Source organism: Rhinoderma darwinii, chromosome 6 (assembly GCF_050947455.1).
Source record: "Rhinoderma darwinii isolate aRhiDar2 chromosome 6, aRhiDar2.hap1, whole genome shotgun sequence".
NCBI lineage: Eukaryota > Metazoa > Chordata > Amphibia > Anura > Rhinodermatidae > Rhinoderma > Rhinoderma darwinii.
In genome coordinates, this window is record NC_134692.1 from 132,270,746 (window position 1) to 132,297,608 (window position 26,863).

The 26,863-nt window shown below is 41.7% G+C and overlaps 1 protein-coding gene across 1 annotated transcript in view; it reads right to left on the reverse strand.

Moving 5' to 3' along the window:
* MAPK8IP3 (mitogen-activated protein kinase 8 interacting protein 3) overlaps nt 1-26,863 on the reverse strand; it is a 64,045-nt gene that overhangs the window by 32,987 nt on the left and 4,195 nt on the right. The window contains exons 2-8 of the mRNA XM_075830375.1: nt 22,664-22,880; nt 21,512-22,188; nt 6,599-6,719; nt 5,498-5,568; nt 4,807-4,898; nt 2,531-2,554; nt 406-550 (exon numbers count right to left, since the gene is read on the reverse strand). Coding sequence (XP_075686490.1) covers nt 406-550; nt 2,531-2,554; nt 4,807-4,898; nt 5,498-5,568; nt 6,599-6,719; nt 21,512-21,820 — 762 coding nt within the window. The 5' untranslated portion in view covers nt 21,821-22,188; nt 22,664-22,880. The remainder of the gene's footprint in view (nt 1-405; nt 551-2,530; nt 2,555-4,806; nt 4,899-5,497; nt 5,569-6,598; nt 6,720-21,511; nt 22,189-22,663; nt 22,881-26,863) is intronic.

Sequence of the window (26,863 nt, forward strand, 5' to 3'; positions counted from 1 at the left end):
ATGGAACCAATTAAATCACTAAAGACTTGACATGTCAATATTAGATGGATACAGCTGCAGCTTATAGATCATATTCCCACTATATTGAACACTGAACAGACGCGTGGAGAACAGGATGAGCGCCGCCTGTGGATATGGATATCTAGCTGACAACAAGGCAATGAAATGTAAAGGATTCTGGGTATGGGGCATTGTGCGCATGGTCCGAAATCTATGAAATCAAATCTGGTTATTATGTACATTACACAACGGTCGTCTATCAGACCAGTCCCATAAGAATGAACTGTGCTACGAGACAATGAGCTGGCCACATAAAACAGACACATGACCTATTGATTTCCACGGCAAGGATGGATGAGATGAATGACACATGGAAATTTTGTTCTCATGAATATCTGAGCCAACCTTGTAACGGAAGCTGGACTTTAGCTGGCTGAGGTCACTCAGGTGCCAGTGGTCCGAGCTTGGGGTGATCTTGCCACCCACCTGCCCACGTACCATTCCGTCTGCCAGTGAAAAGACGTTGAGAGAATTTGGGCGCTCCTTTCGGCTGAGGGATAGAGGAAAGGTACAGTGTCAGAGGAATAAGAAGAAAAAAAACATTATATATCACAACGCATAATTTCTTAGCAGGGCTGGTTGGTGGGAGCCCCCATTCCACCTGACTCCCAATCACAGCCACATGTAGGAGAGGTGACCGCACATGCACAAAGCCCACTCCCCTGATGTCCATGGAACAGCTGAGCCAGTGACTGCCTTGCATGGTCACCTCTCCATCTCTTCTCGGCTGGTTAACCGAATGGCCATCAGGGAGGGTGGATAGTGGAGGCCCCCTTGGTCCCCAAGTTGTGTGCCCTATAATCCAACCATTTCTTAGTAAAAAGATGGGACATAAAGGGGTGTTGTAAACTTTCTGCCGCTTCCACCTCTTGGATGAATCCTGCATAGGTAGATCTGTATATTCATAGGGAATATAACAATGTTCCTGCATGTGTAGGACTTATCCAAGGGAAACCAGCTGGTTTACAATGGGTAGAAGTGGGCAAAGTATATAACCCCTTTTCCATTGTATATAATATCCGTCTCCATTGTGTATAAGTGACCTCTATAGTAATATAAAACAAAAACGGGTGCAAAGAAGGGTGACCGAGGTAATTATGGGAATGGGTGGATGGCTGTTTCAAGAAAGGTTATCAAACTTGGAATTATTCCATTTTGAAAAAAGATGGCATGGGGGCGATCTAAGTACAATGTACAAATATATGAATGGAGAGTACAGAGATCTTTCTAAGGATCTTTTAACACCTAGGCCATGACAAGGGGGCATCCTCTACAGATAGGGGAAAGAAGGTGTCACCATCATCATAGACGGGGATTCTTTACTGTAAGAGCAGTGAGACTATGGTACTCTCTGCCACAGGATGATGTGATGGACGATTCATTGAGTAAGTTCAAGGAGGGCCTTGATGTCTTTATTGAAAAATATAACATTACATTAGAAGTTATAGGTACTAGAATGTGGTGAGGGGACGTTGATCCAGTTTCTGGGAAAGCTGGGTGACTGGCAGCCATTGAAGCTCCTACAGCGGGAATGTCACCAAGCTTTCCAGAACCCTGAACAGGTAATCTACCTAGTTTTGCAGTGATAAGGGACCCGGGAATGTTTTGCTGCATAAATCGGACGTCGGGCCTCCTGAATCTTTTTCCCTGGTGAGCCCTAAATATCCCAGCCTGATAGGGATGCAGTTGCGTATTCCTGGGCAAATTTGGGGTCATTCCCAGGGGAATGCGGGCTGGGCATAACACATTCGATGTTTTGGTATTTAAATGTTGGTAAGCATAGGAACTATACTGGTTGACACTCCGCTTTTCTAAAACAAGATATAACTAAAAAAAACGGCTGAAAATGAGAGAAGAGGACGGTTCACAGACCAATATGATTTAGTATTTTTTTGAAACTTTAGGAGATTTGTCCACCAACTCTACTAATTTGCTTCATCTAAAATGAAAAATGAAGTAACTTTGAAAAAAGTCTTGACTAAAAACCTCCTAAGATATTGTGTCTGCAGCTTCTATTCAGACCAATGTGTTTTCATTGTAACTGATGTGTTTCCAATGTAACTGACTACAAATAAAACCTGTGTAGTCAGGTCCTACAATCTCCCTTCCAGCAAACCAACCCCTACTTCTTGTTAACCTACCAAATGTATGTAAGTGACAAGTATCGGACAGATAAAAGCTACTGCAGCATCAGACTACACAGGGTTTGTTTGTAGTCTGTTACCATGGAGACACACAGGTCTGCACAGCAGACTCAATACCAAAGGAGATTTTTTTAGTTGAATATTTGTAGAACTTTTTATTTTAAATGTAAGGGAACAATAAAAACAATGGTTGCGCAGCTGAACCTTCCTTTTATGGAGATAAAAATGAACAATTGTCGACCTTTATTATAATTCCTATTGATGATTAGAAAATAACCAAGTGAATAAACACTTATTCCTGCTCACAATGTGACAGTATCATTTACCTCTTCCTCCATGACTGGCGGTGACTGTAGTGACAATTCACAGACAAAACACCCAAAACACAGCGGCCACAGCACGAGAAGCAAGACAAGAAAACAGCGGTTAGATGCCCATTTCATGCATAAAAATGTGCAAAAAAATAAATTAAATAAGCAAGCGTGACAGCGGTGTGGCACAGAGACACGCATGAAGGTCAGTAAGACCTTATTGACACGGCCGTGTTCGGTCCGTGAGATACGGACCGCATGTCGGACGCATTTCCTGGACCAAACACAGTTCAGGGAGCCGGACTCCTAGTATTATAGTTAAGTATGATGCTAGAAGTCCCTGCCTCCCCGCAGGATACTGTCCCTTACTGTAATCACTTTTTCAATGTGGGGCGGTAGTCCCACGGGTAGGCAGTGACGCACAGCGTCATGAATGACTAGGAGTCCGGCTCCCTGAACTGTGTTCGGTCCAGGGATTGCGGCCGACACGGACCGAACAAGGCCGTGTGAATAAGGTCTAATAAGGAGCGGTGTGCAACCAACTATGGGGCGCCATTTGTAAACAGTACACATTTGTAGAAAGAAATTAATTTTCTGAAGTCAGATTAAACCCAACAATGACAAAACTTAATCCTGTATCACAGTTTGATCTCAAAAATAGTTTTTTTGTGCCACAAAATATACTTTGTTACAAAATGGCATTCTGTGGCACATAATGGTATTTTAAGGTAAAGAATGTCATTTTGTAACACCCAATACCATTCCGTGATAAAGAATAACATTTTTGTGACAAAAAAAAAAAAGACATTCTGTGACACATAATATCATTTTGTAACACAGAATGCAATTTGGTGGTACAGAGTAATATTTTATGTTGTTTAATATAACTTTGTAAATCTACGTTTTGTGAAAGCAGAGTTTCATTTTACCTGTTCATGTGTTTTGTGTTAACAAAATGGATCTTTTACTACAAAATGTGCTTTTTACAAACAGCACCCCCATAAACATGCATGTGTGTCACTGAGCGCAATATCGCAAGCAGACGCCAGTACAGACAGAAAAAAAAAATGTGTACATAGAAATGAAATGGCAACAATGCACGTTCTGTGGTCACTTCATTCTTTCCTTAAAGCGACCCTCCGGTCCCAGGATAAAATTTTAAGTGTGATGGTGTATATGGAGTAATATTATCTGATGCCCTCCAGTTGTGCCCCTCTGCCGTGGATCCGCCGTTTTAGGGTCCCCTCTGTGCTGTTCCAAAATGGCCGCAGCGTTGCTCACGTGAGAAGTTCCGTCCAATCCGTGAACAGAGGGAGTGTCTTAGACTCAGTCTGAGAAGCGCTGCAGCCATATTGAGACAACACAGTGGGGACTCTAAAACGGCGGAGAGGGGCAACTGGAGGGCACCAGGTAAAATAACTCCATATACCCCATCATATTTATAATTTTGTTCTGAGACCAGAGGGTCGCTTTAAAATGCTAAGTATTTACATGTAGGGAGCTGCATCTTTGTTCCTGTTCAATATTTAGACTTGACTTTAGACAAGTTTTGCCGCCACCTTGGCATATTCAGTTCCTTTCAGATCATAAGCAACTGGGTACATTTGAATCACCCACTAACCAGCCCTTCCCTTGGCGATTAGAGAGCTAAAATTAAGTGAGAATATCTGCAAATAAGTACGGATCCATAATACGGTGCCAACATACCACTGATGCTCCATAATGTAACTGCCGCATTATAGTGGCACTATACGAAGGCATACAATGTACCCATGGGTGTGTATTATAGGCAAATAAAAACTTTGTGTGCCACTGTTTAGGGTCCGTGCATTCAGCAATGCCATGTGCATACCTCCAAAGATGTGAATCTCTATTCGCAGGACAGTTTTAAGCCCCGTCCCGCCCAAAAACATCCGCAGACCTCCAAAAAAGCCCACTTTGGGCATATTTGCATAAGCCCTATCACTTTTGGGGTCTGTTCTAAATGACTATCCCATGAAAAACATTACGGTTGGGAGGTATGCCTTTCCGTGGACCCTTAGGGCAGACGCTCCCTGCCAGTCAAAGTGCCATTTACTGTCCAATAGTACCATGCCCAGCCTATTTTCCCTGCAATCTTAAATATTCTAACTATGTCACTAAGAATGGTGGCCCATTAATTTAAAGGGTTATCCGAAATGGATCCCCCCCATAGAATGCACTTTAAGATGATGTGGGATCTGGATTAAAATGTATTACAAAAAAGTTCTGTTATGTAGACTTTATGGATTGTCATTTCATTAAAATCGCACCTTCTGCCCGTGACGCCACCATCTGATTGGCTGTTCCCAGCGACTTGCTGCAGTTTGGACCGTTCAATGTGTTCCACATACGTCTGGATCATCTGTAAGGTGAACAAATGGGCTGCTGCTGTTATGCAAGACACACACAGAGAACGAAATATAATTTTCACCAAAATGGTACGAACAACTGTGGATATTGACACATTAAAGTTAATATCTACCTTTCACCGTTAACTTACAGAATTAATCTACATAAAAATTACATTACATTACTGATCTTGTACTGATCCTGCATTATAGTCTGTATTCTCAATTTTGCAAGCTTCAGAGCAGAAATCTAAAAGCATTCCTTGTTGGATCAATTTCTGCACAGAGATCATTTTCATTTTGAAAAGTGAAGTCTTTAACACCAGGCAGCGGACTCTAAAATTAACTGTCCCACTGAATTATAGGAGCTCAGTTAGGGGTGTGTCTGACAACATGCTCGTCACTTGTTTCCCAATGACCATCTGCAGAATTGTGAATACAGCTCTGGAGTATAACACAGGCTGTAAATCAGGATCAGCATAAGATCAGTTTATACAACGTATTTACAAAGTCTCTCAATGCCTCATATAACTATATATAAAACTGGTGCTAAAAAGGTGGACATACCCTTTAAGAAAAGAAGCCATATCCATATACTTTCATCCCCATTTACCTCAGTATGTCTCTGGTGCAAAGCATTGTACTCCTTTTTCATTTCTGATTCTCGCTCTTCTAGCCTGGAAACTAAAATACAGTAGTCAGCAGAGTGATTGAGGATTATAAGGCTTATCAATACACAAGCACACACTAGGATCACCGCCCATCAGAGTACAGTCCATGAAAAGTGAGGACATTATGAACCTGTCACTGTAAAGTGTAAAACTGGCCATACAACTGGACTTAAATAGCTAAAGCGAGACCCCCCACAAATATGAACGCCAGGATTGGTCATAAGGGGGAGCCAGATATGTCTGGTACCACTTATCTCCCCAGGGCACAAAGGATCCCACATATAGGCCCAGCCTTAGGCACACAGTTTACTTAAACATCACGGACAGATTCCTAAAACCGTACACTTGAGATAACTGTTGGCCAGCAGCTATATTTCCCAGCTCCACCATAAACATGCATGCTTAATTTAGCCAAGCATGCATGTTTATTACAATGGGGAGAGGGAATAAGCCGGTGCCGGACTCCTGCAGGAACAAAGGATCGGGCATGTTGAAATCCAACAAAAACCGTTCCCTCTGTCCCACATCTGCCTTTGTGGGACAGTTGAGGGACCCCCATAAACATAAGACTGTCGGCCAATCCTGGAATCGGGACTTCTATCTCAAGTGTATGGTTAGTGTCTGAATTACATGGACGGTCTATGAGAGAAACTGTGATGTACGCTAACAAACACATGCACATAGACAAAAAATGGTGGAGGAGCACATAGCAAAATCAAACGATGCCCCATACCTACCTTAGATCCTCCTATGTCGTCTTCCATTTGGCGAAACCATAGGACTAGCAACTCTGTTGCGGCTGTATAATATTACACAGCTCCCTCATCACTCATTCGTCAGTTAGGTGATAGGGTCAAGCCATCATATAACCCCCCCACACACACCAGGTGCCAATCACAGAGTTAGGAATTGGCACCGTTTAGCGCTGCCCGCATCCTCCACAATCTAGGGCCCCGATAGCAGTGCCATGGTATATATAGTCTATACGAAGCAATTGTACAACTGTACACAATGCCTACAAATGAGTCAGCTAGAACACATACTCTGGTCGGCATAGTTTCTGGTCTTTTGCTCCAGTTGCCGGGACTGGAATTCAAGGCTCTCCACATGGTACTGAAGATCTTTCTTCTCCTGTTCTAGCGAATCTTCAAATTCAATAAATTTCTGCAAGCAAAGAAAACGAAATATAAAAAATATCTCCCGATTACCGATCACAAAAAGACATTGGTCATTTATAGTCCAAATGGAGACTGGAAATCTCATCCATGGTAACCGATTAGGTCACACCTTGAAAATCAAAGAAAATTGAGCCACTGTCAGATTACAGCCGCTTCATTCTCTATTTTCTACATTAATCACGAACAGGAGGCAACTACAGGGGTATTGTAGTATAGCAGAGGCAACTAAAGTACCCACAATATACAGCGGCAGTGTAATGTTTCATCTAATGCCAGTAGTTTTGGAACTCCAATACACCCAAAGGCCACTGGAGGTTTCTATACCAATTGTGTTTACCAAAACAACAAGCGTCACTAAAACTGCTAAAAATCCAGTACGTCCATAGCCATTAATGTTGTATACATTCACAATGGTGTATTGGAAGATATTTCTGTCCTACAAAAATTTAGCCATGACTCAGGCAGCCAGATTATATGCAGAGGCTATAAGTAGCCATGTATGTGACTAGCATTACAGTACAAATGTCATAACATGATACAGATAAAGCGTAGCATCATACAGCTATAATTCTACAATGTATGCTGGTCATGACTGATGTATTAAAGAACACAGACTTCAGAAAGTAGTATATTTTAACACTTTTCATATTGGCCACTAGATGTCAGCGCAGCAGAATACAGTAAAGCCTAGTCTCATTTTACCACCTGTAGTAAAATTGAATTTTATTTTCTCATGATATCTACGGAGCTGGGAGCAATGGTTTTGTAGTGCTCAAGCCTAGATAAGAAGGCATTCACACTGACACTGTACATGGTTATGTCACTCATATGAGTTTGGAAGTTTGACTCTCCATCTTGGCTGGAAATAGCTGAAGGAGACATGAGGTGACTTAAGTACTAGTTCTTGACATCATGTACATTGCTGAGATTATAATTTCCCTCCTAAACCACTAATTAGCAGTAACCGTTTTGGGTATTGAACGCCTGTCGATCAGCAGGTCCACTAATATCACAGCACATTCCAGCTATAACGGTAAACCTGAATAAATTGATTTTTTTGGAGACTGAATGAACTGTAGAAATACACAAGCATTGATTTGCCCTGAAGTCTAATGTTTACGCTCCAACAGTTTTTGAATTTCCATTTGCATATATCATTCATTCCTGTCTTCCATTTATCTGCTCTGTTATTCTAGTTAGTAGTCTTAAAGGAGTTTATGAAGACAGACTAGGCAATTAAGGTGGGGGTCCTACCACAGGGACCATCACAAATCGATAATACAAAGGATTTAAAAGGCTCTTCTGGACAACTGCCCCTTTGGCTATATGGCCATATTCAGGAGATATGAGGTTGGGTCATTTACTATAGTGGACCAATCTGGTGTCTCCCGACTGTAGTTGAGTTAATTAAAGGGGAATTCCATCTTCAATAGTCTTGCATCACATCAAAAAGACAAGTCAAAGGGAGACACCAGTGGCAGCCAAGAACTCAAAGCCTCACCAATGTCCAAAACAAGGGGGCCTTCGAGTTCTATAGAATCCCTTTGAGCCCCTTAAAGTAAATATACACCCTTGAATACCATTTTTTTTCTATATAGGTCCAAAGTTCTGTGCGGATTATTTTTTTTTTCTAAATCTTAATAGTCTCCAGAGCTCCGATTTTCTGATACAAGAGATCCAAATCATCTGCACAAACATAGGGTTACATGATAAAATTCTGACTGCCTTCGGCCACTAGAGGTAGCTTATTGCATACATGTATACATTGAGCTCAATAATAAAACAGTATACAGTAAGCTCCCCCTAGTGGTGGCATCAGGTAGTCAGAATTTCATAATTTATGTCTATGTAGGCGATTTACTGCTCTGTGTCTGGAAAACTAAGCTCTGACTACTATAAAGTTATCTTAGAAAAATTAATCAAGACAATGATTGAACCCCATATTTTTTTTTATTCCATCATGTGCATATTACAGATGGATGGATTTTCCCTTTAAAGTGAATGTCCATATTTTAACCCCATGTCATTTTAAGGGTCCACATTCTGTTGTATTACAGCCTGCAATCCGAAACCTATCAATAGATTGTGATTGTCTACACATGGCTTCATAATCACACAATTTAAGGATTGCAATTTACGCAATTCCCATGATATATGTCTTAGGGCTCATTCAAGGATCTGAAGCTTTAGTTGTAGCTGAAACCATTCAATGGACATCCGAATGCTGTGTCTTTGGGTTCAATATTAACCTTGTGGTAATTTAAAATCTACATATCACAAAATCTACAGGACAGGGCAGACGTAATGAGGAAGCAGCAAGTGAAGATTCCCTTGTGTGAGGGATAATGCACCGAGAGGTAATATTACCTGCCGGCAATTAATAATTCACAATGATAACACGAATCCAGCTGCTTCCTCCAGGCACTTTATCCAGAGCAGACGGATGGTTGCACTTATATCCTCAGCCACCCGATGCCACTGTTAACCTCTGCTCTGCCATAATGATTTCCAAATGCTTGCTCAGCTAATTCCTAGCATTGGTGCGATGGTCAGATATACATTTTAGTATATGCACAAAGGCATGAAAGAATGGATAGATAGATAGATAGATAGATAGATAGATAGATAGATAGATAGATAGATAGATAGATAGATAGATAGATAGATAGATAGATAGATAGATAGATAGATAGATAGGAGGTGGGTTGGTGATAGATAGATAGATAGATAGATAGATAGATAGATAGATAGATAGATAGATAGATAGATAGATAGATAGATAGATAGATAGATAGATATGGGATAGATAGATAGATAGATAGATAGATAGATAGATAGATAGATAGATAGATAGATAGATGATAGATAGATAGATAGATAGATAGATAGATAGATAGATAGATAGATAGATAGATAGATAGATAGATAGATAGATAGATAGATAGATATGAGATAGATAGATAGATAGATAGGAGGTGGGTTGGTGATAGATAGATAGATAGATAGATAGATAGATAGATAGATAGATAGATAGATAGATAGATAGATAGATAGATAGATAGATAGATAGATAGATAGAACTCCCCTATTTGCTCTGGGGCCCCTCTGCTCCTCTATATCCTCACCATGGTTAGTGGATCAGTAGATTAAACTGTTGCTGTCACTTTAAAACATCAAACAACATTGGACATGACTAGTGCTGCTGAGAGGGCGACTATTTAGTACGATCACCACAGGGTCTGCAGTCACCGGACATCTTCATCACCATTAGTCATGTGTAGCCTCAAGCTGCAGCCATTCATTACACGCTGGCGGCAGGATGGCACGGGTACTCTTCCATCCAACATCACGTTGACCCCTTTAATTTATTTCCCCAATGCCATAGTAGAAATGCGCAATTCAATTACATTTTCAGTTCTGCTGAGGGATGATAAATGGAACGCCATTTGCGTCCGGACATTTCTGGGGAGCTAAAAAAGCTATTTTAACCTTGGAGTGTGAACAAACCTCCCGACATATACATTGGGAACTGACATGTACCTAATCTGGAACATACACAATTTGCATCTACCTCTTTGACCATCCAAAATTGTGACATAACGGGTTGGACTTACTAAGAAGTTTGGGTGAAAAGTCAGACTGCACAGGGTTTGTTTGTAGTCTGTAACCATGGATACACATAGGTCTGCATAACAGCTGCATGCACAAAACAGTAGCATACTTTTAATCAAACCGATCCGCAAAGTTGCTTCATTTTTATTTTATTGATTTTAGATACATTGGAGCATTGAATTTGATTGCATGAATAATCTATGTAAAGCCATACAAAGCACATATTGTTTTCCGGAATACAGTCAAATGCCATACAAAGAAAACTCCATTCATGACTTAGTTGAAATTCTTATGCATAGACAATTTATAATACAAGTTAAAAGGGGTTCCACATATTAGTAGCTAATTTCCCCTTCTCCCCGCACTATCATTTTAATCACCAGAACCATAATTATGCGACTGGCTATTTTTTTTTTTTAACTTTACACAAAAAAATCAAACTTCTTTAAATGTGTCTCCATCTATATTTACAGCACCACATATTAATTCTGGCTGCATATATATATAAACATAGCCTGCAGCCACCACTAGGCGGAGCTTAGGAGCTTACTGTCTACCGTTATATTATTGAGGTCAATGTATAAACCGTATGCAGTAAGCTCCCCCTAGTGGTGGTTGCAGGCTATATGAGTTTTAGCTTCTCACTCTGGTCATGCAGGAAATATATCTTCATAAATTATTAAATTAATCAGTGCAGAATGTTAAACCCATTAAAATAAAATAAAATATTCAAAAGTGGACAGTCACTAAATAGAACCCACCCACTCCCCAAAAACTCTGAATATGGGTCCCAGGGGATGTCACTCAGCTTTTCTAGACTTCTAAATGGCAAATGTCCCTGGTTTTACAGTAATATAGAAAACAGTCAACGTACCACTGCATAACTAGGCAGATTTGCCATTCAGAAGTCAGGAAAAGCTGAGTGGCCACCCTTGTGACAGCTATAATGGTAACTATTAGCCAGTAAGAGATGAAACAGATATAAATGAATGCTTTATTTAACCCTTTGACAGAACTAATTTTCTATATATTTGGGATACAAAACAATAAAAAAAACTAGAAGAAAAGAAAGCAAAAACTGAAGTTCGCTAAGAATTGATTCAATCTTTTCCTTAGACGGAGATAAATCCGGTCTCGGATTCCTAAAACAATGGCTCGGGGGCTGGTAAACTGAAAGGATTAACAATATAATAATGAGCGGACCAAGCCCATAGTACCCCCGGGGAATAATCCACGATCTCCCTGCACTATTACATCATCGCTCAGATTAACCCTTTCGGTCCTACAGTTCTCCATTACACATGATGACCCATTGCTCGCTTACATCCCCCTAGCTAGACCATGATGCATCATTGCAAACCAGATCTAGAGAATAGACGGACACAGTAACCAGATCTCCCTATAGAGAGATGCTTTTGAGTAATCCTCCAAACAATAGATGTCTACAGTTGCCATTATGATAATCACTATCAGGAAATTGACCAAAAATGTAAAAATATAATGGAAAAAAAATCCCATATTAAGGGGTATGTCCACTTTTGGATTCCTTCAGTCTATTGCTCCACTAAACGTGCATTAAAAAAAGTAAGCCTGTGCTCAAAAAAACACAAAACCATTTTGTAAATACAGCTCCTATGCAGGCCTATGTGTCTCCACGGAAACAGACTACAAACAAACCCTATGTAGTCTGATTCTAGTCATGTGTTACTCCACTCCCTCCGCCTTCTCTTCTATTGTCTGTAGGTTAGCAAGAAGAGGCGTCGGAGGAGTCCTTCCATCTCCGTGGTATTAATTAACCACTGTATTCAGGTCTCATGCTCCCAGTCGTACTGTGGCGCTACATTGTATTTCTGTGTCTTTTCAATTTGATACAGAGGCACATGGAGGATCTTTTTTTTCAGAAGATATGAGACCATCTATGCAGCATAGGGTTTATGCACATGGCGATGCCATATATACGGACTGTGTATAGTAGCACACATAGTCCTTAGGGATGCATGACACAGGGATTGCTTTGTTTGGCGTTTGTGGAATTCCTGTGTCATGCTCCACCCCTTTAGGCTCTGACCTAGGAATAAGGCAATATAGTTTTGCCCAGTGTGCACCTTTAAAGAGCCCCCAAATGAACAGAATAAGGCTTCATCTACACGACCGCAAGGGTTTTTACTGCCGCAAATACGGATCCGTAATCATCCACATATCTGGCACGCTGTCCGCAAGTACAGTCCTTAGTGCATCCGTATTTACAGATCCGAAAAAGTGACAAATGACGGATGCATCCGTAGCCATCCACAATTGCGGACGCGCCCATAGACTTTTAAGGGCGAGTCCGTGCCGCAATTGCAGACAAGAATAGGACATGTTCTGTATTTTGCGGATCATTTCTACGGCCCAGACACACATCAGTAAATATAAGGAAAGATGTCCGTGACCCATAGAAATGAATGGGTCCGCAATTGAATCTGTAATTACGGATCTGTAATTATGGATGAAAACTACGGTCGTGTGCATGATCATTGCTTTGCTCTATCAGTCTCCAGCTTGTTGTGTCGCCACCTCCGTCATTTGCATTGCTAGCATGAAGAGCTTTGCTTCCAGGTTCATTTATATAAAATTGCAGCAGCATCATGAGAAATCACTGCCTTGCAAAACACTCCATTAAATGAGTCTCAATGTATGTAAATGAAGTCCCATAATGATACAACGCGCATATTGCTCCTGGCTTCTGCGTGCTCTTTGTCAAATCCAAAATGAATTGCTTATCTGAACCATTTGTCCTGACATATGTGCCTAGATTTTCTTTTGCATGTAAAAAAAATAAAAAACTATATATATATATATATATATATATATATATATATATATATATATATATATATATATACACAGTGAAGGAAATAAGTATTTGATCCCTTGCTGATTTTGTAAGTTTGCCCACTGTCAAAGACATGAAAAGTCTAGAATTTTTAGGCTAGGTTAATTTTACCAGTGAGAGATAGATTATATAAAAAGAAAAAAAAGAAAATCACATTGTAAAAATTATATATATTTATTTGCATTGTGCAAAGAGAAATAAGTATTTGATCCCTTTGGCAAACAAGACTTAATACTTGGTGGCAAAACTCTTGTTGGCAAGCACAGCAGTCAGACGTTTTTTGTAGTTGATGATGAGGTTTGCACACGTTAGATGGAATTTTGGCCCACTCCTCTTTGCAGATCATCTGTAAATCATTAAGATTTTGAGGCTGTCGCTTGGCAACTCAGATCTTCAGCTCCCTCCATAAGTTTTTGATGGGATTAAGGTCTGGAGACTGGCTAGGCCACTCCATGACCTTAATGTGCTTCTTTTTGAGCCACTCCTTTGTTGCCTTGGCTGTATGTTTCGGGTCATTGTCGTGCTGGAAGACCCAGCCACGAGCCATTTTTAATGTCCTGGTGGAGGGAAGGAGGTTGTCACTCAGGATTTGACGGTACATGGCTCCATCCATTCTCCCATTGATGCGGTGAAGTAGTCCTGTGCCCTTAGCAGAGAAACCCCCCAAAACATAATGTTTCCACCTCCATGCTTGACAGTGGGGACGGTGTTCTTTGGGTCATAGGCAGCATTTCTCTTCCTCCAAACACGGCGAGTTGAGTTAATGCCAAAGAGCTCAATTTTAGTCTCATCTGACCGCAGCACCTTCTCCCAATCACTCTCAGAATCATCCAGATGTTCATTTGCAAACTTCAGACGGGCCTGTACATGTGCCTTCTTGAGCAGGGGGAGCTTGCGGGCACTGCAGGATTTTAATCCATTACGGTGTAATGTGTTACCAATGGTTTTCTTGGTGACTGTGGTCCCAGCTGCCTTGAGATCATTAACAAGTTCCCCCCGTGTAGTTTTCGGCTGAGCTCTCACCTTCCTCAGGATCAAGGATACCCCACGAGGTGAGATTTTGCATGGAGCCCCAGATCGATGTCGATTGACAGTCATTTTGTATGTCTTCCATTTTCTTACTATTGCACCAACAGTTGTCTCCTTCTCACCCAGCGTCTTACTTATGGTTTTGTAGCCCATTCCAGCCTTGTGCAGGTCTATGATCTTGTCCCTGACATCCTTAGAAAGCTCTTTGGTCTTGCCCATGTTGTAGAGGTTAGAGTCAGACTGATTCATTGAGTCTGTGGACAGGAGTCTTTTATACAGGTGACCATGTAAGAGCTGTCTATAATGCAGGCACCAAGTTGATTTGGAGCGTGTAACTGGTCTGGAGGAGGCTGAACTCTTAATGGTTGGTAGGGGATCAAATACTTATTTCTCTGTGCACAATGCAAATAAATATATATAATTTTGACTGTGTGATTTTTCTATTTTTTTTTATATATAATCTATCTCTCACTGGTAAAATTAACCTAGCCTAAAAATTCTAGACTGTTCATGTCTTTGACAGTGGGCAAACTTACTAAATCAGCAAGGGATCAAATACTTATTTCCTTCACTGTATATATATATATATATATATATATATATATATATATATATATATATATATATATATATATATATATATATATTGGACAATTAACTGCCTCAGCAGCAAAGATTCACTGCCCAACCCCTTTCAGGTCACATATCAGCCCATTGTCAGCCATATTTGTTTTTGTGGGGCTAGTTTCCCCCGTCACCCAGTCATGCTTGATTAGTTTAGGTCTGTAGAGTGTGACACATGATCGATCTGGTGTCCATAAGGGATATGAAAGGCAGTCCAGAGCCTTCATCCTAATTTATAGCTTATAACGTTACAAAGCCTTTGGTGACATCAGCGAGGGAGGAAGTAGCTAACTTCTACTACATGGGATATAGCTGCATGAACAGGAGTGTAATACATTGGATTTTTATCAAATAAACAAATGTTTGATTTCCCAAGATGTCGCTTGAACTTACAACACTGAGATTTAGAGGGTTATTCCCAACTCAGACATATATGACATATCCACAGGATAACCCATAAATGTCTGTTAGATGTGGGACCCAGCTCTGGGACTCACACCTATTTCCAGGCAGGACAGGGATCGGGGGATCCCAGTCTGATTTGGGAATACACCTTTAAGTGAAGGAAAATTCACACAATCCACACACTCTGGTATGGCGGATAACAGAAAATAAAATCCCTGCCAGATATTTACTTCTTATTTTCAGTCAATTAATATTTAATTCTATAACCCGGTGGGAAGAGTAAATATCATTTCACACACAAAATGCGTCTGCAGAACTGTAAACATCATTCGTTATCTGGAGCAAATAGCGCTCACTAATGATGTATCCCACGATAGGTCACAGGCCATTGAGGGTCATTTACATATGCTAATTTTGCTGCTCATTAATAGTCTATCACAGGGACAAGTGCATAATTTTCTATGCTATTAATCTATATTCTTAGAAATGCACTAATGGACATCTGACACATTAGAAAATTGCATTGTGAGTAAATCTATCAGGTAAATAGTTTCTATTCATGTCGGAAGCGATTGCGGCCACGATTTCTATCATTCCTGAATCCAGGGCCTCCATTACAATTTTCTGGCCCCCATAGAGTGAAATGTTTAGTCCCATCCTCACGATACATCAAATTTATAGTATAGAACATTTTAAGAGGATACAGAATTTTGGTTCACATTATTTTTTCGTGCCTTTAGCAAAGAACGGGATTGGGAAATAAGGCCAATTAAAGTGGCCCGGGATTTTACCAGCTTGTGCCCATCTACTCCACAGGAAAGACTGTGCTTATATCTGCCTACAGGAATCAGCAGTGTCAAGCGGAGCGTCTCAGACTACCGGTATCCCCTTTATGGCCATGCGTGAAATTGTCGTCTTGACCTCTGTGAGTGCGCTAGCAATCCTATTAGAGAAAATGTTTAGACCTGCCACGCTATGTAAAGTGTCCGACGGGTGTTACAACAGTATCACCTGTATCCCACATGTATACCAACACCAGCTATAACATATCTATAACAATGCCAGGTCAATCCCAAGTCTATTCTATATACCTGTAATACATGATATTATAAACAGTACCAAGGTGTTCCTATAAACAGTGGCAGTGTCCCTATAAACAGTGCCAAGGTATCCCCATAAACAGTGTCAAGGTGTCCCCATAAACAGTGTCAAGGTGTCCCTATAAACAGTGTCAAGGTGTCCCTATAAACAGTGCCAATGAGTCCCTATAAACAGTGCCAAGGTATACGCATAAACAGTGCCAAGGTGTCCCTTTAAACAGTGCCAATGCCTCTATAAACAGATCCAAAGTCTCCCTATAAACAGTGTCAGGGCCCCTATAAACATCTGTCATTTACTTCCAATTGTCGATGGCAGCGATCGGACGGAAGTCTACAGATCGGAAGAAATTAGCCAAAATGTTGCGAGGAGAAGAAGAGAGAAGACAAAAAGAGGACAGCATCACAGGATTCAAGAAGGTCAAGAAGAAGAGAAGAGGAGCCAAGGACTGAGGATTGACGGATAAGGAGCCAAGACCTGGGAGCAGCCGGGACTGAAGAGACTGACGGGGTGGAGAAAATACAGGCTGCCATGAACAGCACCTCTTCTCTACTGGTGACTACCCAGAATCAGATCATACCATATTAGGGAATTGTTAGAGAAGGATTTAATAATAATGAGACTACACTCTGCTCTCCCCATCAGGTTCTACACGGCAGAGATGGTGTGTGGCCTCCAGTTCCTCCATGGACACAATAGTATCCACAGGTAAGAAGAACTTTCCCCTTCTCTCTTTCGCATTTACATGTTGGAAATATTTTACCCTGCTTTCTGTCCTCCATCTCTTGTATCCCTGGTCAGATTTGTCTTTATGTCTCATCTGTCTTATTTCTTTGCAGAGAGCAAAGCCTGAGAACATCATGTTGGATGCAGCAGGCCACATCCGTATCATCGACCTGGGGCTGGCCCAAGATGGCGTCACCACCTCCAATAAGATCCATGCAGTGACGGGAACATTTTATTACATGGCCCCTGAGATGCATCTCAGAAAAAAGATTAGGCGCAGTAGTTGACTTTTGTAGCCTGGGGATTATGATGTCCAGGATGGTAGCAGCCCTGTCAAGCAAATGGCTTATAAAGCCATCACCAGCGAGAAGCCTAAATTCCCAACTTGGCTTAATGCTGACATGAAACATCTTGCAAAGAAACAGCTGCATAAGAGGAGTCCTAAGAAGCGCTTGGGTGTCTGATGGAACATCAGAGAACATCCATTCTTTTCCACCATCGGCTGGGAAGAACTGGAGAAGAGAAGGGCACAGCCTCCATTTGAGCAAGTTCTGGAGAACCAACATCTGCAGTCGCCGTAGGATAAGAAAGTCCTTCATCCCGTGGCCGAATTTATCTTTATGTCACCAAGCTGGACCCGGTAAGGACCCTCTTCCTCTGGGGATAACACTCTTCAGATGTTCTCCTCACCTTGTGTTCCCCATCATTGCCCTTTCTTTTCTCCCTCTGTCTCTGCCATTTACTAGGTCTTTGCTTCTTCCCAACTTTATGAGAATATCTGGACTGTGAAGGAATTCATGACCATCTGGTAAGGGGCCACTATACGCACAGGACACCTATCATATCTGATGTTACATAGCGGATAGCTGTTCAATATACCGACTATTGCCCTAAAATAACAACAGCTCCAGTAGATATGCGTGATGATATTTTGAGACGTCTTCCGGTCATGTCTTGCAGGATGATTCGTGCCTACTGCCCAGAACTTCGTGCCTCCTGACCCGTGACCCATTTCCCTGCTGCTGTATGTGATCTCGACTGCCCTAGAACATCATCTCTCTCTGTACCCTCTTCATGCTACACCTTTGCCATCGTGTTACTGCCCCAGGCCCTAGACTTAGCACCTTCCAATTCCTGTCTGGCATCTGACACCTCTGCAGCCTGAAGAACCTCTACGCTCCCAGGAGCGGCCTGTGGTTGGTTTCTATCTGGTGACAAATTTGTTATAATTTACACCAGAAACTGGTGTAAATTATAGTGAACATCTACTCCAGCTCATAGCTGGCGGAAATTTCCCTTTCTGGCACACGGACATTCAGAGATGGGCCTAATTTCTTAAAATAAATTAGACGCATTTTACTCCAGTGCTCTTTATATTAAGACTGGTGTATAGAACGCCAGTCTGAATAAATCTGCCCCATAGTAGAGAATGGATACTTTAAAATAATAAAAAATAGGACTACCGGCGCTGCAATGATGGACAGAAAATTGAAGGACTTAGACAAACATCACGGCAAGGATTTAATGTCAAGGGCTACGCGTTTCAACACCGGACTGGTGTCTTCATCAGGCCAATCTAGTAGAGAAAGATGGAGATTAATCCTGGGATTAATTCCAATTGCTATATTTGGGGTCAGGATGGAATTTTCCCCCCTTATATGAGGACAATTAGCCCATCGCTTCCTCTGGATCAACACTGCCTCAAATAAGGTTTAGTTGAAATAAATTTACACAGAAATATCAATTTAAAAAAAATACTCTAAATCATTTAAAAAAAAAAAAAATTTTATCAGGTAGGTTAGATTTGAGTATTGATACTGGGATTTGATCCGATTGCCATATCTGGCGTCGGGAAGGAATTTTTCCTCCTTATATGAGAATAATTAGCTAATTCCTCACAGGTATTTTTTTTGCCTTCCTCAGGATAAACATGGCCTATAAATAGGTTTAGCATGGTAGATTTATAAGTAGGCACATCCATCAAAAGCAGAAAATAAATATATAAGAAATGGGGTGTTTGTTTTTTTCTGCCACAGGACACCCATGTATTAACTGGATCTAAGGCTTCTTTCACACTAGCATTAATATACGTTTACTTCTCTTCCGTCAGAGGAAGAGAGGATCGATACATTAAACGGAAAGCAACGGTTCCGTTAGAATTACTATTGACTTCAATGGTAATTCTTTTGTATCAGTTGCTTTCCGTTTGTCACCGTTCGATAGGTTTCCGCTTTTTTTTTTAACGGAAACAAAAGTTCTGCAGACTTCACTTTTGTTTCCGTTCAAAATAAAACGGAAACCTAGCAAACGGAGACAAACGGAAAGCAATTGATACAAAATAATTAACATTGAAGTCAATAGTAATTCTAAGGGAACCGTTGCTTTCCGTTTAATGTATCGATCCTCTCTTCCTCTGACGGAAGAGAGAGGTAAACGTGTAGTAACGGTAGTGTGAACTTAGCCTAAGGCCTTATTCACACGAGCGTATTTCACGTCCGTGTTACGCGCATTAAAACAACGGACATCACACGGACCTATGCAATTCAATGGGGCCATTCAGACATTCAGTGTTTTTCACGCAGCGTGAAACTCACTGCATATCCTATTCTTGTACGTTTTTTGCACATCACGCACCCATTGAAGTCAATGGGTGCGTGAATATCACGGACAGCACACGGACGCACATCCGTGTGCTGTCCGTGATTCACGCATCAGTTGCTAAAGGAATGATGAGAAAAAGAAAAACGCCTCTGTCCGTTTTTTTTGCTGACGTAAAAAACGCATGACATACGGATGACATACACGCGTAAAAACCACTGCACACCGTACACGGATGTCACACGGAACTGCAACTCAAGAAAAATCCTGTGTTTTTTACGCACGCAAAACGGACACACAATTATTTCATATTTAGGGATCAATATTTTCTACAGACCCAAAGCATGGTGATGGGAGCAATGTGCGCCTTGTCCTATACCAACTTATTTCTGGGGTTCTGGGACTGAGATTAAATCCAGGCCCAGGCTGTCACTTCTGCAGGGGTGGTTGTCTCCTGGATGCGTTACATAGATGATGTTTTTTTTTTATTCAGCAGGGGATTAAGGGGGATTCTTCACTCCCTGCCCAGAAAGCCAGGCAGGATGGGTCGGAGATCCTCATTCTCATGATAGGTGGGGATTCCAGAGGTGGGACCCGCATCTATCACACATTCATGGCATATTCTATGGATATGTCATAGATGTCAAAGATGTATATACCCTTTCAAACTGTTCTCCGTAAAGTAAAAAATTCTATACTGAACATTGCCCGCATATAGCTATTCTATCCTACTGTACTTGTCTATGGGCAACAAAGTGAGTTTCTTGCCATTATACGACGGTAATGTCGATGGAACCCCGACGGACCCGATTATAAGTCAGGCCCTGTATTTATTGTAAGACAGATCCAGCCCAGCGCTGTGGCATTTCTTATAAACGGAAGCCATGACACAGATGTGAACAGAGCCTACATATCTTTGGCTTTGTGGCACCTGAAGATTTTCCTAATATTCTGCAAGCAGGAATTTTGAGGGTGCGGGGAGACCGAATCCCCTGGAACATGTCAGTAAACTATAGATTACGTATGTATTTATACATAGATTAGTTATAATCCAGGTACTATATACATCTCCAAATTGGGTGCAGTTTACAGAGTAACTGGCATTGACACTACAAACTTTATGGTTGTCCAGTTTGTTTATTCTTAAAGGGGTGGTCTCACCGGAACAGCCCTGAAAAATTGCCCTGGCGATCAGCGATCAATAACAGGTTTGGTACCTGAAACCCTGGCAATCGCAAGCGGGAGTTTTGTCCGGCCAAAATATCCCTTCAGCAGCCAAATTGTAGTTCGTCTGAATAAGGCCTTAGGCAGTGAAAGCAATGATCTGATTGATTGCCAAGGGCAAAGAGTTTTTTTCTCTGCCCTTAGCAGGTTTCAATAAATGAGACCCAGTAAGTCAGAGTTGGAATATCCCTTTAAGATTCGCTTCGGCACCACCAAAGATTGATGTGTCGCCCTGCCTGCATTGCAGGTAATGAATGTCAATGTGGGTTGGTTGAACCGTAGGTTACCGTGACACTAAAGTCGCAAGAAAACCGAACCTGCTATATTTCTTGCAACTGTCATGTGGCGGTCGTGGCAACCTGGGAGTCGCAACGAGGCCACATTGACGCTCATTACTTGTGATGCAGGCAGGGCGACAAATTCTACTATGCAAACATTGCAAAGACCAAAAGGGCATACTAAAAAGATGTGATTCATCATGTCTTGAATGCCAAGTGACAACCAAGCAGCCGAATAGAGTGCTAGCTCTTGGAGCCATAGTCAGCAACCAAACCATAGCAAGGACAATTAATGACCCTGACACCCACCTCCTCAGCCTGCTTCCTTAGGGCCTTCTCCCGCTCATACTGCGTCAGCAACTGCTCGTTGTCCTCCTTCAGGAGCTCCGACTCCACCTCATGTTCTTGGTTCTCCGTCAAGACAGCGTCAAGGTTCTCCAGGACATTGACCACTAGCGGCATCAGCTCCTTTACCACCTCCTCATCGTAGCATTGGATCAGACGCTCAAACTCCCTGTAGATGCTGTTCGCCAGCCCCGACACCCGTTCTGACATAACCGATCCCGAACAATAGTCGTCCTGGTACACCACCCCATCGTCAATCTGTATCTCCATCATCTTGAAGAGCGGTCCTTGAGCAGCAGTCAATGGAATCGGGGTACTATATTAAACTCAAGCCCTTTTCTAATGGCTGCCCTGTCCTCCGGGGATCCGATGCATTGACTTCGTCTTGTAAGACAACTTGGATTTAAGTTACAATTCGGGTTGGTTAAAAAGTAATGGAATTTTCTTCGTTCTATATCAGCCAATAATAACGATTTATTCTCGCCGTTACTGGGAAACTTATTGGATCCCTACATGAAAGCTAAATACACGGATGCCAGTACATTATTTACATCAATTGTTCTTGCACCCGGGGTCCCGGCCTTCTGTCGCCACTGTGTGGGTTCCTATCTGTGCCAATGCAATGCAGCACCAGTCTCCATCTGCAAAAACAAGAATTACTTTAGTGACCAGGCCGCTCGTTTAACCCTTGATGTATCGCCTCTAACATCCCATTTGTATCATCATTATGGCCTTGCTGACCAGCAGAAATCACGATGACAGAATGGCCTCTATATTTGGTATATAGGTCATATATAGGATTCTTATCTAGAAGAACATGCAGACGTCAAAGTCTTATAATATCCATATAACCCCTTGGTACCAGCATCAGTTGGGATATTGACTATATTGCTGATCTGCATACATTTTTATCGGGGCATTAAGCCCTATTAGGGTGCGTATAATTAGGAGAATCCCCTATAGGGGTTTCTCCTACGTCCTAAAGATGGCCAGACCTCGGCCAAGATATATGCATTTTGTCTGCTACTCTATAGGATCTATGCACCTGATTCCTTCCTCCCCCACCCTGTAAGGATACCCTGGATCATTTTTCTCGCTCATATGGATTGAACACACCTGCAGTGGTCGTGGGGTGATCCTTAATGGTGATGATGATGCTCGCCAGCTTGGATGTCAGAGGAACCCCTCCATCCCATTATAGAGGTGGTGGTGATGATGATGATGATGATGGTTCTTGCAGACGAGGCACCTCCCAGCTCTGCTGTAAGTGTGGGAATAGGAGGCAGGCAGCGCTCCTTCCCCTCCCTGCCCTGACAGTCTGACGTCAGGCGGTCTGCATTATGGGTAAAGAATACAGCTGATTCACTCCCTGCTCACAACCATCTCCTGCAATGCAAACCAATTGCCTGCCGGTCCACAATAAAGGAGGCGGCGGGAGGAGGGGGGGGGGCTGCTGCTGCCTTCTCCGATGATGCTATAGTATATGTGCAGTGAAATATCATCACACGCGTCATTAGATAATATATACAGACCTCAGCTATTCGTATATATACGGAGCATTGTGCTGCTGCAGCTTATAAAAGGGAACATGGTTTAATCCTGGTTAGGGTCTATTCACACCTGCAGGTTTTGTTCAGGTATTTTGTTGCAGTTTTTGAAACCCAAACCGGGAGTGACTTCAAATAAGAGAAGTAGGTCTTTCTTATAAACGTTCTCTCCCTTTATGATCCCACCCGGTTTGGGCTTCAAAAACTGCATAAAACCTGAATGTGTGAATACACCCTTGGGCCGGGTTCCCACGTAGCCTAAACGGTGCGGAATTTCCGCAATTAATTCTGTGAGGAAATTCTGCAGCGTTTACAATAGCAGCAAAGTGAATGAGATTTAGTAGATCTCAGCCACACGATGCGGAAGAAAGACACAGAAAAGTGCGGAAAGTGAAGTCAATTCTGCAGCGTCAATTTATGCTGCGGGTTCTGTGCGGAGATGACGCGTGATTAGCCCATAGGGTATGTTCACACGGCTTATTTTCAACTGTATTTTCCGGCCGTATACGGACGAAAAATCGGAAGTAGAACGCCTCCAAACATCTCCTCATTGATTTCAATAGGAAAAACGGCGTTCTGTTCCGATGGGCCGTTTTTTTACGGGGCTGTTTTGAGAAAACGGCCGCGTAAAAAAACGCCCACGAAAAAGAAGTGCAGGTCACTTCTTGAGCTGTTTTTGGAGCCGTTTTTTATTGACTCGTGAGATGCGTGTGAACATAGCCTTAAGGCCTTGTTCACACATTGCAGACTTAATGCAGATTTTGCATGCAATTTTTTAAGCCAAAACCATAATTGGATCCAGAAGAAGAGACACTTTAAGGTCTTCCTTTATATATTTCTTCTGTTTAGGTTCCGTTCCTAGTCTTGAAACTAAAAAAAATGTGAAAAAAAAATCTGCAGCACATCTGCATTGTGTGAACAAGATCTAAGGAAGTTAAAAAAAAAGTCAACCCCGTTAGGATTCATTTTTATAATGTCTAACATAGGAAGATAGACCCTTAAAAGGGGTTATCCAGGATTAGAAAACTTTCTTCTAGAAACAGCGCCACACCTGTCCACGGGTTGTGTCTGGTATTGCAGCTGTGCTCTATTGAAGTGAATGGGACTTAGCTGCAATACCACACACAACCTGTAAACAGGTGTGGCGCTGTCACGCCTACCCACACCCCTTTAAATAATCTGATTATCAAATGAGGGTATTCTCATATTTTATAAAGATAATGGAAATAAATAAAATATTTTTACATGCTCAAAGTTTGTAATAGGAACTGAATTACTTTGCAATACCTGAGGGAACTCCGTGTACACAGGGAGGGTCCTAGTAGTCACAGCCCCCCATAGATTACAATAAGGTTGAGGTCTCAGGTCACGGATTTGGTGCAAATTTTCATTGCGCATTTTACTCTTTGCAGTGCAAAAGGATAATTTAATATCTGCGTCAAATCCACCACAAAATCTGCGGCAAATCTGTGACGTGTGAACTCAGCCTAAAGGATTTAAAGGGAGTGATTGGTTTTATTGAAATAAAGCTTATTGATTGTACAATTGAAAATCGATTAAACTTTGTGTATCAATTCGTCACAGAGTTTAACCCCATAGTGACCAGCCTATTTTAGGCCTTACTGAGCAAGCAATTTTTTCCGTTTTTTTCCATCATCGCTTTCAAAGAGCTACAAAATGTTTTCTTTTTCTGTCGACAAAGCTGTTTAAGGACTTGTTTTTTTGCGGGACAAGTTGTATTTTTTAATAGCGCTATTTTGGGGTGCATATCACTTATTGATTAACGTTTCTTAACTTTTTTGCGGGGTAATTGAAAGAAAAACGAAATTTTATGTTTTACTACGTTTACACAGTGCAAACGCTTGTTTTTGTGTCACCATATTTTAAGAGCCGTAACGTTTTTATTTTTCTGCCGACAGTTGTGTGAGGGCTTTTTAGTTTTTTGCGGGGCGACTTTTAGCTCTCATTGGTACCATTTTGGCGTACATGCGACTTTTGATCACTTCTTATCAAATTTTTTTGAAGGCAGGATGAACAGAAAACAGCAATTCTGACATTGTTTTTTATTTTTAATTTTTTTTTTTTTACAGGGTTCATCGTACAGGTTAAATAATGTTATAGGTTTAGGCCATGTTCACACGCTAAACAAAAACGGCTGTAAAATACGGAGCGCTGCATCTCAGTGGTTTTAGAGGGAGGGGGCTCCCTCTCTTACCCCATCGGCACACCCGCGATGCGATCATGGCGTGCCGATGGTTTTTATGGCAACCGGGGGCCCTAACAAAGGCCCCCAGTTCTGCTTTTAGTGAATGCCTGTTAGGCCTTATTCACACGGACGTGTCAGTTTTGCGTGCGCAAAAAACACTGCATTTTGTGCGCGCAAAAGCTCCGTGTGACATCAGCATATGGTGCGCGGCTTCATTATGACACTCTGGTTTTATGTTTACAAACAGAAAAGCACGAGGTGCTTTTCTGTTTTCATTAATTCATTTTACTGCTGTTGCACGAATCACGCGCGGCACCCGCAAGTGCTTCCGTGTGCTGAGCGCGATTTGCACGCACCCATTGACTTCAATGAGTGGGTGCTGCGCGAAACGCGGGCAAGTATAGGGCATGTCGTGAGTTTTACGCAGCGCACATACGCTGCGTGAAAATCACTGACAGTCTGAACGGCCCCATTCACTAACATAGGTCCGGGCAACGGACGTATAAAACGTTCCTGTGAATAAAGCCTTAGGCTATGTTCACACGGCAAACTAAAAACAGCTGTAAAATACAGAACTGTTTTCAAGGAAAACAGCCTCTGATTTTCAGCCGTTTTTAGATGCGTTTTTTGTAGCTGTTTTTGGAGCTGTTTTTCTATTGACACAAAAACGGCTCCAAAAACAGCTCAAGAAGTGACATGCACTTCTTTTTTACGGGGCGTTTTTTTACACTGCGTTTTTTCAAACGGCCGCGTAAAAAAACACCACGTCAGAACGAAACAATATTTTTCCCATTTAAATCAATGGGCAGATGTTTGGAGCCGTGTGAACATACCCTTATAGTTGGGGTCGTTACGGAAGCAGCGATACCAAATATGTGTAACTTTTTAAATAATGTAAAAATTAAAGCATTTTGTAAGGGGAAAAAGTGGGTTTTTAATTTTTATTTTTTTTATTGGAATTTTTATTTATTATTAAACTTTTTTGAACTTTTTTTTGTACTTCTGTATTGCTGTGTATTAATGCCGGTCAGTATAAAAATGACAGGCGTCTGTTACGGGTTTATTCACACCGCTTATTTTCAGCCATAAACGTCCCGAAATACGGAAGCTGACCGTCTTCAAACATCTGCCCATTGATTTTAATGGGAAAAATGGCGTTTCGTTCTGACGGGGCGTTTATTTACGCAGCAGTTTGAGAAAATGGCGCATAAAAAAACGCCCCATAAAAAAGAAGTGCATGTCACTTCTTGAGCCGATTTTGGCGCAGTTTTCCATTGGGTCAATAGAAAAACAGCTCCAAAAACGGCCGTAGAAAACGCATCAAAAAACGCCTGATACTTTAAAAACGGCTGAAAATCAGAGGCTGTTTTCCTTTGAAAACAGTTCCGTATTTTACAGACGTTTTTAGTTTGCCGTGTGAACATACCCTAACAGGCCTTCACTAAAGGCAGAACTGGGGGCCTTTGTTAGGGCCCCAAGTTGCCATAAAAACCATCGGCACCCCGCGATCGCATCGCGGTTGTGCCGATGGGGTAAGAGCCCTCTAAAACCACTGAGATGCAG